Source organism: Callorhinus ursinus, unplaced genomic scaffold (genome assembly GCF_003265705.2).
Source record: "Callorhinus ursinus isolate GAN/ISIS: 27379988/994484 unplaced genomic scaffold, GSC_fseal_2.0 scaffold12, whole genome shotgun sequence".
NCBI classification, from domain to species: Eukaryota; Metazoa; Chordata; class Mammalia; order Carnivora; family Otariidae; genus Callorhinus; species Callorhinus ursinus.
Window position 1 is genome coordinate 63159027 of NW_027397074.1, and position 13591 is coordinate 63172617.

At 38.8% G+C, this 13591-nt stretch overlaps 1 protein-coding gene and 1 non-coding gene across 5 annotated transcripts in view; one reads left to right on the plus strand and one right to left on the minus strand.

Annotated features, from left to right (window-relative positions):
* The window catches only part of CADPS2 (calcium dependent secretion activator 2), a 508166-nt gene that overhangs the window by 29354 nt on the left and 465221 nt on the right, over positions 1-13591 (minus strand). For all 4 annotated transcript variants that reach the window (XM_073899136.1, XM_025865736.2, XM_073899137.1 and 1 more), the window contains 2 exons: positions 8308-8391; positions 8170-8202 (listed from right to left, as the gene is read on the minus strand). In XM_073899136.1, coding sequence (XP_073755237.1) covers positions 8170-8202; positions 8308-8391 — 117 coding nt within the window. The remainder of the gene's footprint in view (positions 1-8169; positions 8203-8307; positions 8392-13591) is intronic.
* Positions 12467-12571, plus strand: LOC112818634 (U6 spliceosomal RNA). Its single transcript, XR_003206635.1, has one exon. It is a non-coding gene; the product is annotated as a U6 spliceosomal RNA (small nuclear RNA).

Consider the following 13591-nt stretch of genomic DNA (forward strand, 5'->3'; position numbering starts at 1 on the left):
ACATATGGGAATTTCACACCTAGTGAATATATTTTCATGTAGCTGTGGCATGAGACTATAATCATTAAAAGAATATACACAAGTAAGAATAACTGCAACAATTGGTGACATTTACCAATTAGAATTATAGTTCTTTATCCTTCTTTTAGCGTATGAAGGGTAATTATCTCTGATAAATTGCTGAAAAAGATGCAATTTTCCTTTTAAACAGTTTCTACTTACAGTACAAATGTGTTTGGATAGAAGACATTATCACTGGTTCAGCGCTTCTTTGTGCAAAGACTGTTTTATGGCAGTAAAATTTACATACTTTGGAAGTCACTGCATCTAATTCCATTATTACATGTTATGCATTTAATTTCAACATTACATGGTCACTTATTAGGAAATGAAGTTTCGCTAAAAAGTAATAACTAAACACTTGAGTTTTGGGTTTTTTTTGTGTGTGTGTGTGTGTCAATGAATGGGATGCACGTGACTGCTTGGCAGAGACAACGAATTGCTACATGTGCTGGTGCAGGTGGGTGTCCACTGGCCTTAGCAAAGCAGACATCTGGTAAGCTTCAGGAACTGTCAATTTGGATGAGTTTTTTTTTTTCCAATCAAGAATATTGTGTTCTAGAGAGCTATATTTAGAAATCTTTTCTGTATTGGTAATTATAATTTTCTTAACGAATAGGAGAGAAGAACAATTAAAAACCACGTAGCAAGCACTCTATGGATTAAATGCCCCTTAGAGTCAATGTTTTTTCTCATTCCCCCATTTAAAGCTCTGAGATCCTTGGTTCACCAAGCACTAACTCCTCCATCTTGTTTATTAGGATAGTAATCTCTAAATCAAAATAGGAATTCTCAAATTCTAATTTGATTTAAAAAAAAAAGAACAAAATTGAGGAAACAAAGTTATAGTAAAAGGACACAAACATCTAAAAACTTCCCCCCTGAGCAACAAGAAATCAATAAATGTGGAAGGAAGTGAAGTATGGTCAGGTGAGTGCCCCTGACACTGGCTGCCGAAGTAACAGAATACACCAGTGAGTGAATAAGTTTAGGTAAGGGTGCAGGCTCCAGCAAATTTTTTTCAGCCATTAATCACTAGTTAACCTAGTGAGATGAAAATGCTGTTGAGAGAAAAAAAAATTCCTTGTTAATTATACACTGCAAATGCTCTGACTTCCTGCTGCTACACGTAATCCCACAGGTGCAAGTCTTCACTCTCCCGGTCCATGGGTAGGTGCGTGCAATGCTGCAGTCAGTTTGCACAGCAACGTATTTAGATGCAGGAGAAGCCGCTTAACCTTCCACGGAAGGTTAACAATACACTATGCAAACACTGTCATGGTGTCTATTTACACCATGGAGACAATTTTTTAAATATACTATTCCTGTCTCAAAGATGAACTAGAAGCTGCAGCATAAATGACTTAATTTGAAAGTGCACTTCTCATAACCTACAAAACCTGCCTTGAAGAAACGATCAAGAGTGGAACTGTGCTATCCTGGTTTATGATAATCTGCACATATGAATCTTGTGAGATTTAAAACAACTGCAGGTCTCAGTTTGAAATTTTAATAGCAATTTCTATCTCAGCTCCAGCACTGCAGATTCAGAAGTAGTCTGTAATTGATCATCAGGGAACGCAGGACATAATTCTACAAACATAGAACTTATCCCACGTATTTTTAACAACAATACATATCTTTCACTGTGTAATAGATTCTTTATTACTTTGGCATTCACGCAGCAATTTCTACAGTTTTCCATCTGAATGAAAACATTCTTAAAGCTTTTAAAAAGAATTTTCAGTAGGTTAAGTAGATTATATATTCTCAAAAACCTAAAAAAATAGGTTTGAGTATATCTATGATGATTAGGTTGTAAAAATATGTATTTTACCAATTTTGTACAAAGTAGAATAATTAATTGTATTCACAAAGAAAAGCAAAGGAAATAAACAGAGCTGAAGCCTTCAAACTAGATTTATCCCATCTTAAATATTACAGAAGCCCAGGAAGAGGAATAATTCATAAAAGCGGGGAGGGGGGCAGGGGGAGAAATGTGAACAATGAAACCGTCACAAGGATATAAAGCTTTCAAGATTTTCTAATAGTTTATCTAACTTTTTTAAAACAATGAAAAAATTCATTGTTCTTAGGAAACCAACCAACCAACCCTCCAAACTATTTTTTCAAGCAGTGAAGTGGCCAGACTCACCCTTCTCTTTGTTAAATTCAGCAGTATTCAAAATTCCATTAACAGTATTATACATTTTGACTCCAAATTGGAAAGCAGAAAAACTTGCCCTTCCTAGATAAGCGTTTTGCTTCTCTCTAGAAGAACTAGAAAAAAATACTGTAGACAAAGGAGCAATACCTATCATGATTACACTGGAGTTACAGGTTTTTTGGAAGAAGACCACAGAGGATTAAGAGGAAATACTATCAACATAACTTATCATTCTTGCTGTTGACCTCAATCAATTGGCTGAGGTAGTATTTGTCAGGTGTTTCCATGATAAATCTATCACACACCCCCACCCCCATCTCTCCCTCCTTCTCATACTATACTACTCATAGGAAGTCACTATGCACAACCTTAAGTTGTGGGGGGTTAAGCTGTCTCCTTGTGACTAAAGTATCTACACTAATTATTGGGAAGTCTTCTGTAAGGGAGATTTATCTTTCTCGCCATTTGTTTGCTCAAACATTTACTTGTATGAGTGTGGACTAATGGATGTTTATTTTATACTTTGGATTATAATCTAATACTACCGACCTTACTTACTTGCTCAAATGATCTAGCTCAGGCCATTGGGAGCTTACTTTTAGATGCCTCCTGTGTCTCTTTAACATATCCCCTATCATTGTGGGTTTTTTTTTTTTTTAAACACTTCCTTACTTTCTGTCGCTATAAGATGCCCCAAGCTCATCTTATATATTTGCTGCCCCAGTCCTAGAATCTGCCATTTCTCCAAAGAGTCCTGATTCACTTTACGTGAGATCAGATACTAAGGGCTGGGCACTAGGTGTGGTGGGTGCTGCTGGGGTATCGTTGCTTCTGGGCTCTCTCAGTTAACAAGCCAAGAAAATATATGCATATATAAATATTTCTACATGCAACCGGCTCTATGTTAAGCTCAAGACAAGTTCACACTAATGTCTCCAACTCTAATCAATTACCACACAGACCATTCTAGCCTCCTCCTCGTCTCCAACCTCTTATTCCAACAGTGAGAAACTTGGCTTTCACCAAACACTGTCCCTGAACTTAATCGTTCACTTCTAGTAGATAGGCACAGTGGTTTCTGACTTGTTAGCCTGTGGGGAAACACTTCATCAACTAGACCACCATGCTTATGTACAGTTCCATTCTCCTTTATTATTACAGACTCCAGTCATTTCCAATGTCACTCAAATCAGCACTTTTTCCTCCATCTTTTTCAGTGAGGTTATTCCACACATTTGCAATAGAATTAGATTTTTAAAAAATCACAATCTCTTTTCTGTCCTGGGATTCCATGATATCCTAATTATCTTTTAAAAATTTGCCCATGTTCAGGTTCAATCTTTGCTGTTTTTTTTTTTTTTAAGATTTTATTTATTTGACAGAGAGAGACACAGTGAGAGAGGGAACACAAGCAGGGGGAGTGGGAGAGGGAGAAGCAGACTTCCCCCTGCGCAGGGAGCCTGATGCGGGGCTTGATCCCAGGACCCTGGGATCATGACCTGAGCTGAAGGCAGACGCTTAACGACTGAGTCACCCAGGCGCCCCCGTAAAGTACAAATACATAATATCATGTAACCATTACAGTGTCACCCAGAATAGCTTTACTGCCCCTAAAAGTTTCCTGGGCTTCACCTAGTTGCTTCACTGACCTTGAACTTATGGCAACTGCTAATCTGTTTTATAATCTTTATAGTTCTGCCTGTACTAGAAGGTGATATAAATGGAATCATATAGTATGTAGCCTTCTCAGACTGGCTTCCTTCACTTGGCAATAGGCCTTTAAGATTCATCTATATTTTGTGTGGCCTGTTAGCTAATTTCTTTTTCTTTTCTTTTTTTTTTTTTCCCTGGATATATATTCCAATTGTCTCATTCATCTATTGAAGGATATTTTGGTTGCTTCCAATTTTTGGCGATTCTGAATAAGTTTGGTAGGAATATTTGTGTGCAGGTTTTGGTGTGGATGTACATTTTCAAATCAGTTGGATAAATACCTAGAAGTGCAATTGGTAGGTTGCATGGTAAGATTGTTCAGCTTTGTAACAAACTGCCAGTCTTCCAAAGTGGCTGTACCATATTCCGTTTGCATGAGCGATGAATGAGAGTCCCTTGTCAACGTCTTGCTATTGTCAATTTTTTTTTAATTTAAATTTTAGCCACACTAAGAGGTAGGTAGTGGTACCTCATTGTTTTAACTTGCATTTCCCTAACAACAAATGACATTAAGCATCTTTTCGTATGTTTATTTGATAGCTGTATGTCTTTGTTATAGTGTCTATTCTGATTTTTTGCCATTTTTCAAATTGGGTTGTTTTTTTATTGTTGAGTATTAAGAGTTCTCTGTTCATTTTAGATACAAGTTCTTTTTTTAAATTTTTTTTATTAACACATAATGTATTATTTGTTTCAGGGGTACAGGTCTGTGATTCATCAGTCTTACACAATTCACAGCGCTCACCATAGCACATACCCTCCCCAATGTCGATCACCCAGCCACCCCATCCCTCCCACCCCCCACCACTCCGGCAACCCTCAGTTTGTTTCCTGAGATTAAGAGTCTCTTATGGTTTGCCTCCCTCTCTGGTTTCGTCTTGTTTCATTTTTCCCTCCCTTCCCCTATGATCCTCTGTTTTGTTTCTCAAATTCCTCATATCAGTGAGATCATATGATACTTGTCTTTCTCTGATTGACTTATTTCACTTAGCATAATACCCTCTAGTTCCATCCACGTTGTTGCAAATGGCAAGATTTCATTTTTTGATGGCTGCATAATATTCCATTGTGTGTGTGTGTGTGTGTGTGTGTGTGTGTGTGTGTGTGTGTGTGTATACCACATCTTCTTTATCCATTCATCATCTATTGATGGACATCTAGGCTCTTTCCATAGTTTGGCTATTGTGGACATTGCTGCTATAAACATTGGAGTGCATGTGCTCCTTCAGGCCACTGTATTTGTTAGATACAAGTTCTTTACCAAATATGTGTCTCTGGCTTTTCATTCTCTTAAAAGTACAGAAGTAGTTAATTATTAAGTCCAATTTACATAGTTTTTCATGGATGTTTTTGGTGTTGGACCTAAAAACCTCATCACCAAACCCAAGACCACATATATTTTCTCCTATGTTTTCTTCTAGAAGTTTTATCATCTGCATTTTACTGGCAGGTTTTTGATCAGCTCTGAGTTAGTTTTTGTGAAAGACGAACCAGTGTTCTTTTTCCTCATGAGGTTCTCCTTAAAAGACTGCTTTAGAGAGGCACATTTGCTGGGGTTTTAGCATAAAAAAGTTAACAGTCAACAGCAACTTCTGGCTGCTGAAGTTAATATTCACAGGCATCAGTAATAGAGGTGTACTGTCCAGATCTGAGGGAGAAAATCCTCCCTTAGTAATCTGCCATAACCAGACCATGTCTAAGGTTTAGCGTGCTCTGCTGGGGCAGTAGGGCTACGTGATTTCATAATGACACAGGTAAGCTGAATCCATCTGGAGAGTGAAGAGTGACTGGCATGATAAAGAGCTTGGGTATAGTTGCTGTAGCTGTTTTAATGTATGTCTGTTTCTCTATCTCTTTCATCCTAGACACTGAATGGCTTGTGGGGAGTCAATGTATAGTTTCATCATGTAAGCCCGGGACCCAGCACTTAGTGTTAAATATATAAATAATTAGTGAGTTCAGTGAAGAAATTAAAGATGTCTAATACAGAAAATAAGAATTCCTCAGACAATATATCGCTTTGAATAGCCATATCCTTTGGGAAGAGGAGGCATGATTAATTATCATCAAGTATTTGAAGGGCTATCATGCAGAAGAGGGATTAGAACCAAGGTAGAATTCACAGAGGTACAGAATTTCAACTCATTAAACATAAGAGGAGGCTGTCTTATGGTAAGCCTGTAATCACTGAGAAAATTAAAAGAGCCTGAATGAATCTTTGTGAGGGATATCAGAAAAGGCAGTTTCTGCATTGAGAAGGAGAATGAATGAACCACCTTCTGTATCTATCAACTCTGAAGCTCTATAATAAGGCCTAACAGATCTAGTACACTGTCAAATTAAGAACTTCAAAATCCCTGCGGTGCCTGGGTGGTGCAGTTGGTTAAATATCCAGCTCCTGGTTTTGGCTCAGGTAATAATCTCAGGGGTCATGAGATTGAGCCCCGAGTTGGGCTTCTCCACTCAGTGTGGAGTCTGCTTGAGATTCTCTCCCCTTCTTCCTCTGCCCCTCCCACTCGTGCTCTCTCAAAAAAACAGATTAAAAAAATCTTAAAAAAAAAAAAACTTCAAAAGCCCTAGGAACAGAAATATTTATGGTGTCCAATTCCACTTGTATTTCAAAATAAAAACAAAGCTGTATTATAAAACATGTTAGGAATTCCAATGAATTTCATGTGTTCCTATGATGATTTGTCTCTTTCTTTTTAAGATAGGAAATATAAACTCTTCTTAATTTTCCCTTTCTCTCTTTTGTGCTGTCATTTTGCAAGACCCTACACCTGTGATTATTTCTGCTTATTGCCCAGTGCTGATTTTCTGATTCGAGGCACAAGACAAGGAGTATACCAAAAATTCTTCGGGAATCATTTGTGAAATAAAAAAGCCTTGTTCCAAAGAAACCTTATGCAAAGGCAGGAAAGTCCATGGCCTTTTCACTTAAAATATCCATTTATACTCTTAACTACAGGGAACAAACGGATAGTTACCAGAGGGGAGGTGGGTGGGTGGATGGGGGAGTAGGGGATGCAGATTAAAGAGTACATTTATCATGATGAAAAAAGAAAAATTATCCACTCATAATAATTATGGAAGCAATAAATCTGGGGACTATTTAGTCCATAGTATAAAATTTGGTTCTGCATTTTTTTTAAAGATTTTATTTATTTATTTGAGAGAGTGAGAAAGAGAGAGAGAGAGCACGAGAGGGAAGAGGGTCAGAGAGAGAAGCAGACTCCCTGCTGAGCCGGGAGCCCGATGTGGGACTCGATCCCAGGACTCCAGGATCATGACCTGAGCCGAAGGCAGTCCCTTAACCAACTGAGCCACCCAGGTGCCCCTGGTTCTGCATTTTAAAAACAAGAGCTATCTACAACTGCTACACAGTTTGCCAGTCCTTAAACCACTGACATTCATAATGACAATCTAGATGTGATGTTACCCAAGCACAATCTTAAGCAAAGATGAGATGATTTATATTCCATTTAGTTTTAATTTGTAAGTTTTATTTTCATTGTGCTCAAATTCTTTGAAAAGTGATACACATGCCAAGATATATGATTAAAGAGAACATATTAGGCCTTGATCACTTATGTGATAATAGGATGAAGGCAAAAAGTAATTTGTTAGGATTATCAATTTAAAAATGCTGCACTAACTTGTTGATTATATTTATCATGTGAATTTTCTATAATTGTAGCTCATGGTATCCTAATCTTTGAACAGATTTACAGGTTATGAATTATTTCCCAAGCATTGTGCAAAACACCAAATGCTAAAATAGGTGAATATTGATTTATAACACTTCTGTATTTAGAAAACTAGTTCCTTAACTGGTTCATCTTTATTGTCACTTTAACTCCTATAAGAAACCTGTTGCAGCTTCCATACAAAGGGAAGAGAGAGTGAGCATTTTTCTATAAATAGTATGAGGCATTCACTACCCGGTCCTAGAGTATTAGAACAACCCTCTGCAACTGAGCTGACATGTTCTTGTAATGACTTGACCTCCATAAAAGTTCCCAAGTTAAAATGGAAAAAGTACACTGAAATAATCACACGTCAAGCCTTCTTACGAGGGTTAGCACTTGCTTAAGGAAAATAAACTGCTGCCTGAGGGAATGACACTCAATGCTTTAAAGATTTGAAATAAAACTGGTAAACCATAATTATTTTAAAAAGAATTATACACACACATACAGAGTTTTTAAAAGCAAATAAAAAATACTTACTGGAACATCGACATATTTTGCAGCTGCTTTCACCTTAAGTGGAAAAGAGATAATTATGAGAATTATTTTCTTAACTGTTGGATAAGTACTATGACAACAGCCAAAAGACAGCAGAAGAGAACTCACTCAAATACTTACAGTGAATGACAGAATGGATGAAAAGAAAGTGCCTTCATCGTATCTTGACAGCTTAGATAACACCCCTTCCAACACTGAAACAAACTGTAATTGTTTATAGTGAGTATTTAGAATATTACAAATTAATAACAAGGCAAATAATTTTTGGACCAACTTCTCCCACACCACAAAAGTCCACAATGAATAAACTGACAGTCAAGAGGCTGACTTGTAATGTTTACTCTTCCATTTTGAGGATGAGCTCTAAGGTCCTTTTCTATTGCCGGAAATAATAAAGTGTTTTTTTGTTTTTTTGTTTTAAGATAAAAGAATAACATGTAATAGCAGCCTGGTCACCAAACATGTGTGATAATTTTAACCACTGATAAATAACTTGAAATTCCTGAGACTATTCCTTAAAACAATTTTCAACTTCAGGAGAGATGTTTAGAAGCAATGATGGCCAAGTGTAATCAGATTCCTTTCTATCATAGATCACTTGACCATTCCCCAACTTTTTCTATCTACAGAAGAGGTTGAATCAAAATGACCAGATAATGGAAGGAATGTGTAACATTTGAGGTTCCTGTAACATGGTAACAAAGTCCAACATTGGTTAACAGGCATTGACCAAGCAGCTCTAATGAGGACATACAAGGACCAAATCTGCTTTCAGAAGCTTACAAAGCAGTTGGAGAGCTAAAACAGATAAAACACTCTGCAGGCCATGAGGGAAAGAGCACTAGATTGAGCTTAATATAAGCTCCTGATTCCACAATGACTACTATGTGGGCTCAGGCCAACCACTGCATCCATCAGTTCTTCTAGCAGTTAAATTGTGTGTGCGTGTGTGTGTGTGTGTGTGTGTGTGTGTGTACACGCGCGCATGCACTGTGGGTGGTGTGGAATTAAGATTCATCTCAAGTGTTTTACATTTCTACAATTTTATATTTCTCTGAAGTTAAATTTAAGACATATATACCATAATATGATTAAACATGTGGGGAATTATATTTCATTGAGTGGAAACACTAAGATCTGGCACAAAGAAAAGAAATTAGTAGGAATTTACTGCTGTGCATCTTTCCTCTTTAGAACTAAAATAATATGCACTATTGACAAATTATATACTCCCAAAGGGGAAATACTGACAAGGTTTTTTTAAATACAAAAAGGGAAATTAACGAAGGCTGGTTTTTGTTCACATAGCAGCTTCTTCAACAAAGTGATAATAGTTCTAGGGACACAGCTTATTGGTCTCTGGTGACCAGAGAACTCACTGAGCATGCACAGGAGATAATCTTTTCTCTATGGCTGGTCAATTACTGCAAAATAGTTTATGCAAAAGAAACAAAAACTTCCCTATAGGTTTCTCCATCACATCATGTGCGACATGATGTAAGAACACAGAAACAAAATCATGCAAACTGCTGACTAAAATCGTATTTTTAAAGAATGAAAATTATGTATGGCTCGTTAGTTGTCCTAAGGGATACAAACAGCAAAAAACACAAAATTACAAATTGCTCACAGCTAAAAGTCAATTTAGCACTTTCTTCCTGCCCATTAGGATGTCTTACCAACCACAGCTGGCTAACTCAACTTGATGTGGTTTGCAAAGACCCAGAAGACCAATACTCCAGGGCTATGTCAGACCAGGGAAAGGGAATTCCAAACTTAATGGCCCTCTGTGGAAAATGCCTCATCTCTTCTAACTCAAATCTTGAGAGCCAGTGTGGGCTGGGTGATCTCATTTGCCATGAGGAGTGCGACAATTGCTATGGTTACCAGACTACCTGAGCCAGTGAAGGCTCTAGCCCAGCACCTGGTTCTTGGTACCCTCAAGTGAGTATGTGTGTACACACGTAAGTGGTGCTGGGGGACAAGGCAAGGTAGAGGCAAGAACCCTGTGGATAGATTTAGAAGATCTTAGTTCAATTGTAGCCCTGACAATCTCTGGCTATAGGGCAATGGTCAAGCCTTGAGCTTCTCTAGCTTTAGCATACTCATCAGTCGAAGGGGGGAAAGTGACAGCCATCCATCCTGTCCATCTCACAAGGATCAGTGAAGACCAGTTGAGATGATTTATGTGAAAGGACTGTGAAAACAGCAAAATACTAAAGAAATGTAAAGAGTTAATATTATTGATATGATTAGCTAAATCACTATCCATTACATAGGTCTAAAAACCTATGTAATAGGTCTAAAAAGTCACAAGTTAGTGGGGGTAGCCTTAGGATTGTTTAGTGCTAAGGAGTAATAATGAGTTTGGTTATTGGCCAATGGGTCTAATTCAATTAAAAGATATCTACTGAGGTAGAACAGAGTTGAGGATGTAAATGAGACCTGCGTTAAAATCCCACCTGTTTCAAGGGTGTTTGGTTGACAGCATGGGAAGGAGGCTTTGAACACAGGTGGTCTGGCTCCAAAGCTCATGTTCTTTACCATTAGGGGTACACAGTTGTAAGCATTAAATGAAATAAGTCATGTGCCCAACATATCAGCACTCAGTAAATGTCATTTTGTTATTATTGAGCCCCTAATGTGGGAAAGAGACAATATGAATCTTTGACCTTTGCTTTCTTTCGTTCCAGGAACATACAAACTAGTGGGAGAGACAGACATGTATACTACTGGTCCTGACAGGCAGAATGTTTTAAGGGCCAGCAGAGATGGGTAAACAGTGTAACTGAAACACGAGGGAAAGCATGACCTCTAACCAGATGATGTCCGTAAGCTCCCAGGTGATACAGGAGCTGAGCTAGCTTCCGGACGGCAGCATGGAGGGGATAAAATGACACTTGGGGAAGCAACTCTTGGTGGATGGTTTTAGGGCACCAGGTTCCTAAGCAGCACTGGGTCGTATCTGTGTAAATCCTACACGAGGACTGGGCTGCTGCATCCGTGTCACAACATCCTTTGCCTCCATTTTAACAATAGCAGAGAGCCTCTCCTTGAGTTCCTCCCCACCCCAAACGGTCCCGGGGGAGGGGGGCATGATACAGCAAGGGACCCTATGTGCTTCCATGGCGGTGAACAGTGTCTGCACCACTGGGATCAACCAGCTGAGCCATACAGTTCCTACAGGAAAGCTGTTTTTGTGAGATTTCTCCAAGGCACATGCATTAGAAGAGCGGCCTTAAAAGCCAAACTCTATTAAAAATCAAGATTGACTAATGATGATATATTTTCCATTTGGCCGTTAATTGCACAAAACAGCAAGATTCCAAAGACATCCAGTTAAACGCTGGGTTTAGTTGCTGTGTCTTTAACTGCTTCCTGTGAACTTTCTCAGTACAGCTCAGGGAGTATATAAATACTTAGGGGCTTGCCTTGTGCTCTCTGTTCTCCTGAGGGTGTCGGGTTGGAATGAAACACTGTAATCTCTTTGTTTCCCTGCTCTTTATTGTAGACGCCATTTACTGGGTTTGTTTGAATAATATTTAACACCTAAAGTCTGTCTGGGTAATTACCAACTTTACCTCACTATGCACACTCTCAAGGAAATTAAAGATGAAAAGCACTTTGAAATGACTAGTCGAATGAAACATGCAGTATGCCACAAGGCATGGCGCTTTCAATTTCCTGTTGAATTTTAACAGGGTATAAGATTCATTTTCCCACATGCATGGAAAGTAGACCACAAATTCTAAAACGTTATTGGGAGGATTCCAACTGTAGATTGGTGGGTTCAAAACACAATTCCTGCTTTTTTAGCTGTGACACTTCACGAATAAGGGTAATAAGGGTATTTGCATCATTTACACTGCAAGTTATAACACCTTCCACAGAAAAGAGATTCATCCAAATAAGACTGATGATAAAAAACTAAGTTCTTTCCCTTCCTTTTCTCTTCTTTTTTTTTTCTTTTTTGGGAGGGGGGAAGGGTTAGTGGTGCTGGAGATAACTATTTTATTAGCAGATGTTTTATGTTTATTTGGTAAGATCAGGACTAGCTAGTATTGTTAAAAATCCACATGGAACTAGAATACCACGGACTGGAAAAAACCAGGTTTCCTTCCCTGAATCAGAATGTTACTGTTATGATACAATGCAACTGTCCCTTCCTCATCCTCTTTTCTCCAACTGTGAATCCACTTCTTTGAACCTTTGTTCCAACTGACTCCCAAAAGGTCTTTCTAGATTTTCTGTATCTGTGTTGGGGATGCGCACTATTTGAGTGCTGGCTTCAGCAGCACATATACTAAAATGGGAGTGATACAGAAGATTAGCATGGCTCCCACCCAAGGATGGGTAGTATTTGACAGCAAATATTTACTTGTAACATACCTTGTTCCACAAAGTGTCTAAGACAACTTCCAAAAGGGCACATCTAGCACAGACATTGGTAAATTCTCCACACTCCTCTCCTTGTTCCTTTTTCCCTTGCCCCACAAAGAGAGCAACCTATCGTATTTTGTATTTCCTCTCTCCTAATAATCCTTTTAAGCATATAGTTGGATTTGAACAGGTGTCTTCTGACTATATAGCCTTGATCCAAATGAGTAAATTTAATTAAATTAATCTTAGGATGAGTTGGTGAGATATTTTAATTACAGAATCTAGGTAGTCAGGTGTGATGTATCCTCTGCCCATCTTATTCTTAAAGGAAATGTAGGGGAAAATATTTTAGGTTATCAGAAAGAATGTATGTGTGTCTGCATATATTTACACCTAGCTCTATACCTATGAACTCAGTGAGGTAGTGTGTCCGTGTTCCTAAATCCCTTTTTGCAATAATGAAGGATTTCGTGGATTGAATATATTCCTATGCTCTTTTGCTTCATACCCAGGATCTCCTAAGCCCCGTTAACCAGGGTGCGTCCTGAGAGTGGTCGCAGCCTCATTCTCTGCTCTGCTAACCGTTTCCCTGGCCAGTCCTTTCTCCCAGCTCTCTCAGCTTTTCTCTAGCATCCTCATTTGACATACAACGAACCCCATTCCCCTCTACCTACCTATGCTGGTCCCACCGCGAGTATGCCTATGTGCGATTGTCACAGGAGGGACACACGGGCTGGTGAGTACAACCCAGATACAAAGGGGGCACCAGAAGACTGGGAGGTAAAGCTCCCACTCTTTTTTTCTCTGCTCTTGCTGAATTCTGTGTAGCGTGATGGAAAGATGACAAGCCTAGGGACCACAAAGGCCAGGTCCTGGCTCCACAGTTACCTACCATGTGACCTGGGGCCTGTTTCCTCATCTGTGAGCCAGGGGACTGGACTCTGGGGTAAACTCTGGTTTACCTTGGGAGTTTGCCTTGGGCAGAGCTCCAGGCCTCCTTCCCCTCTTTACTCAGGGCAGTTTT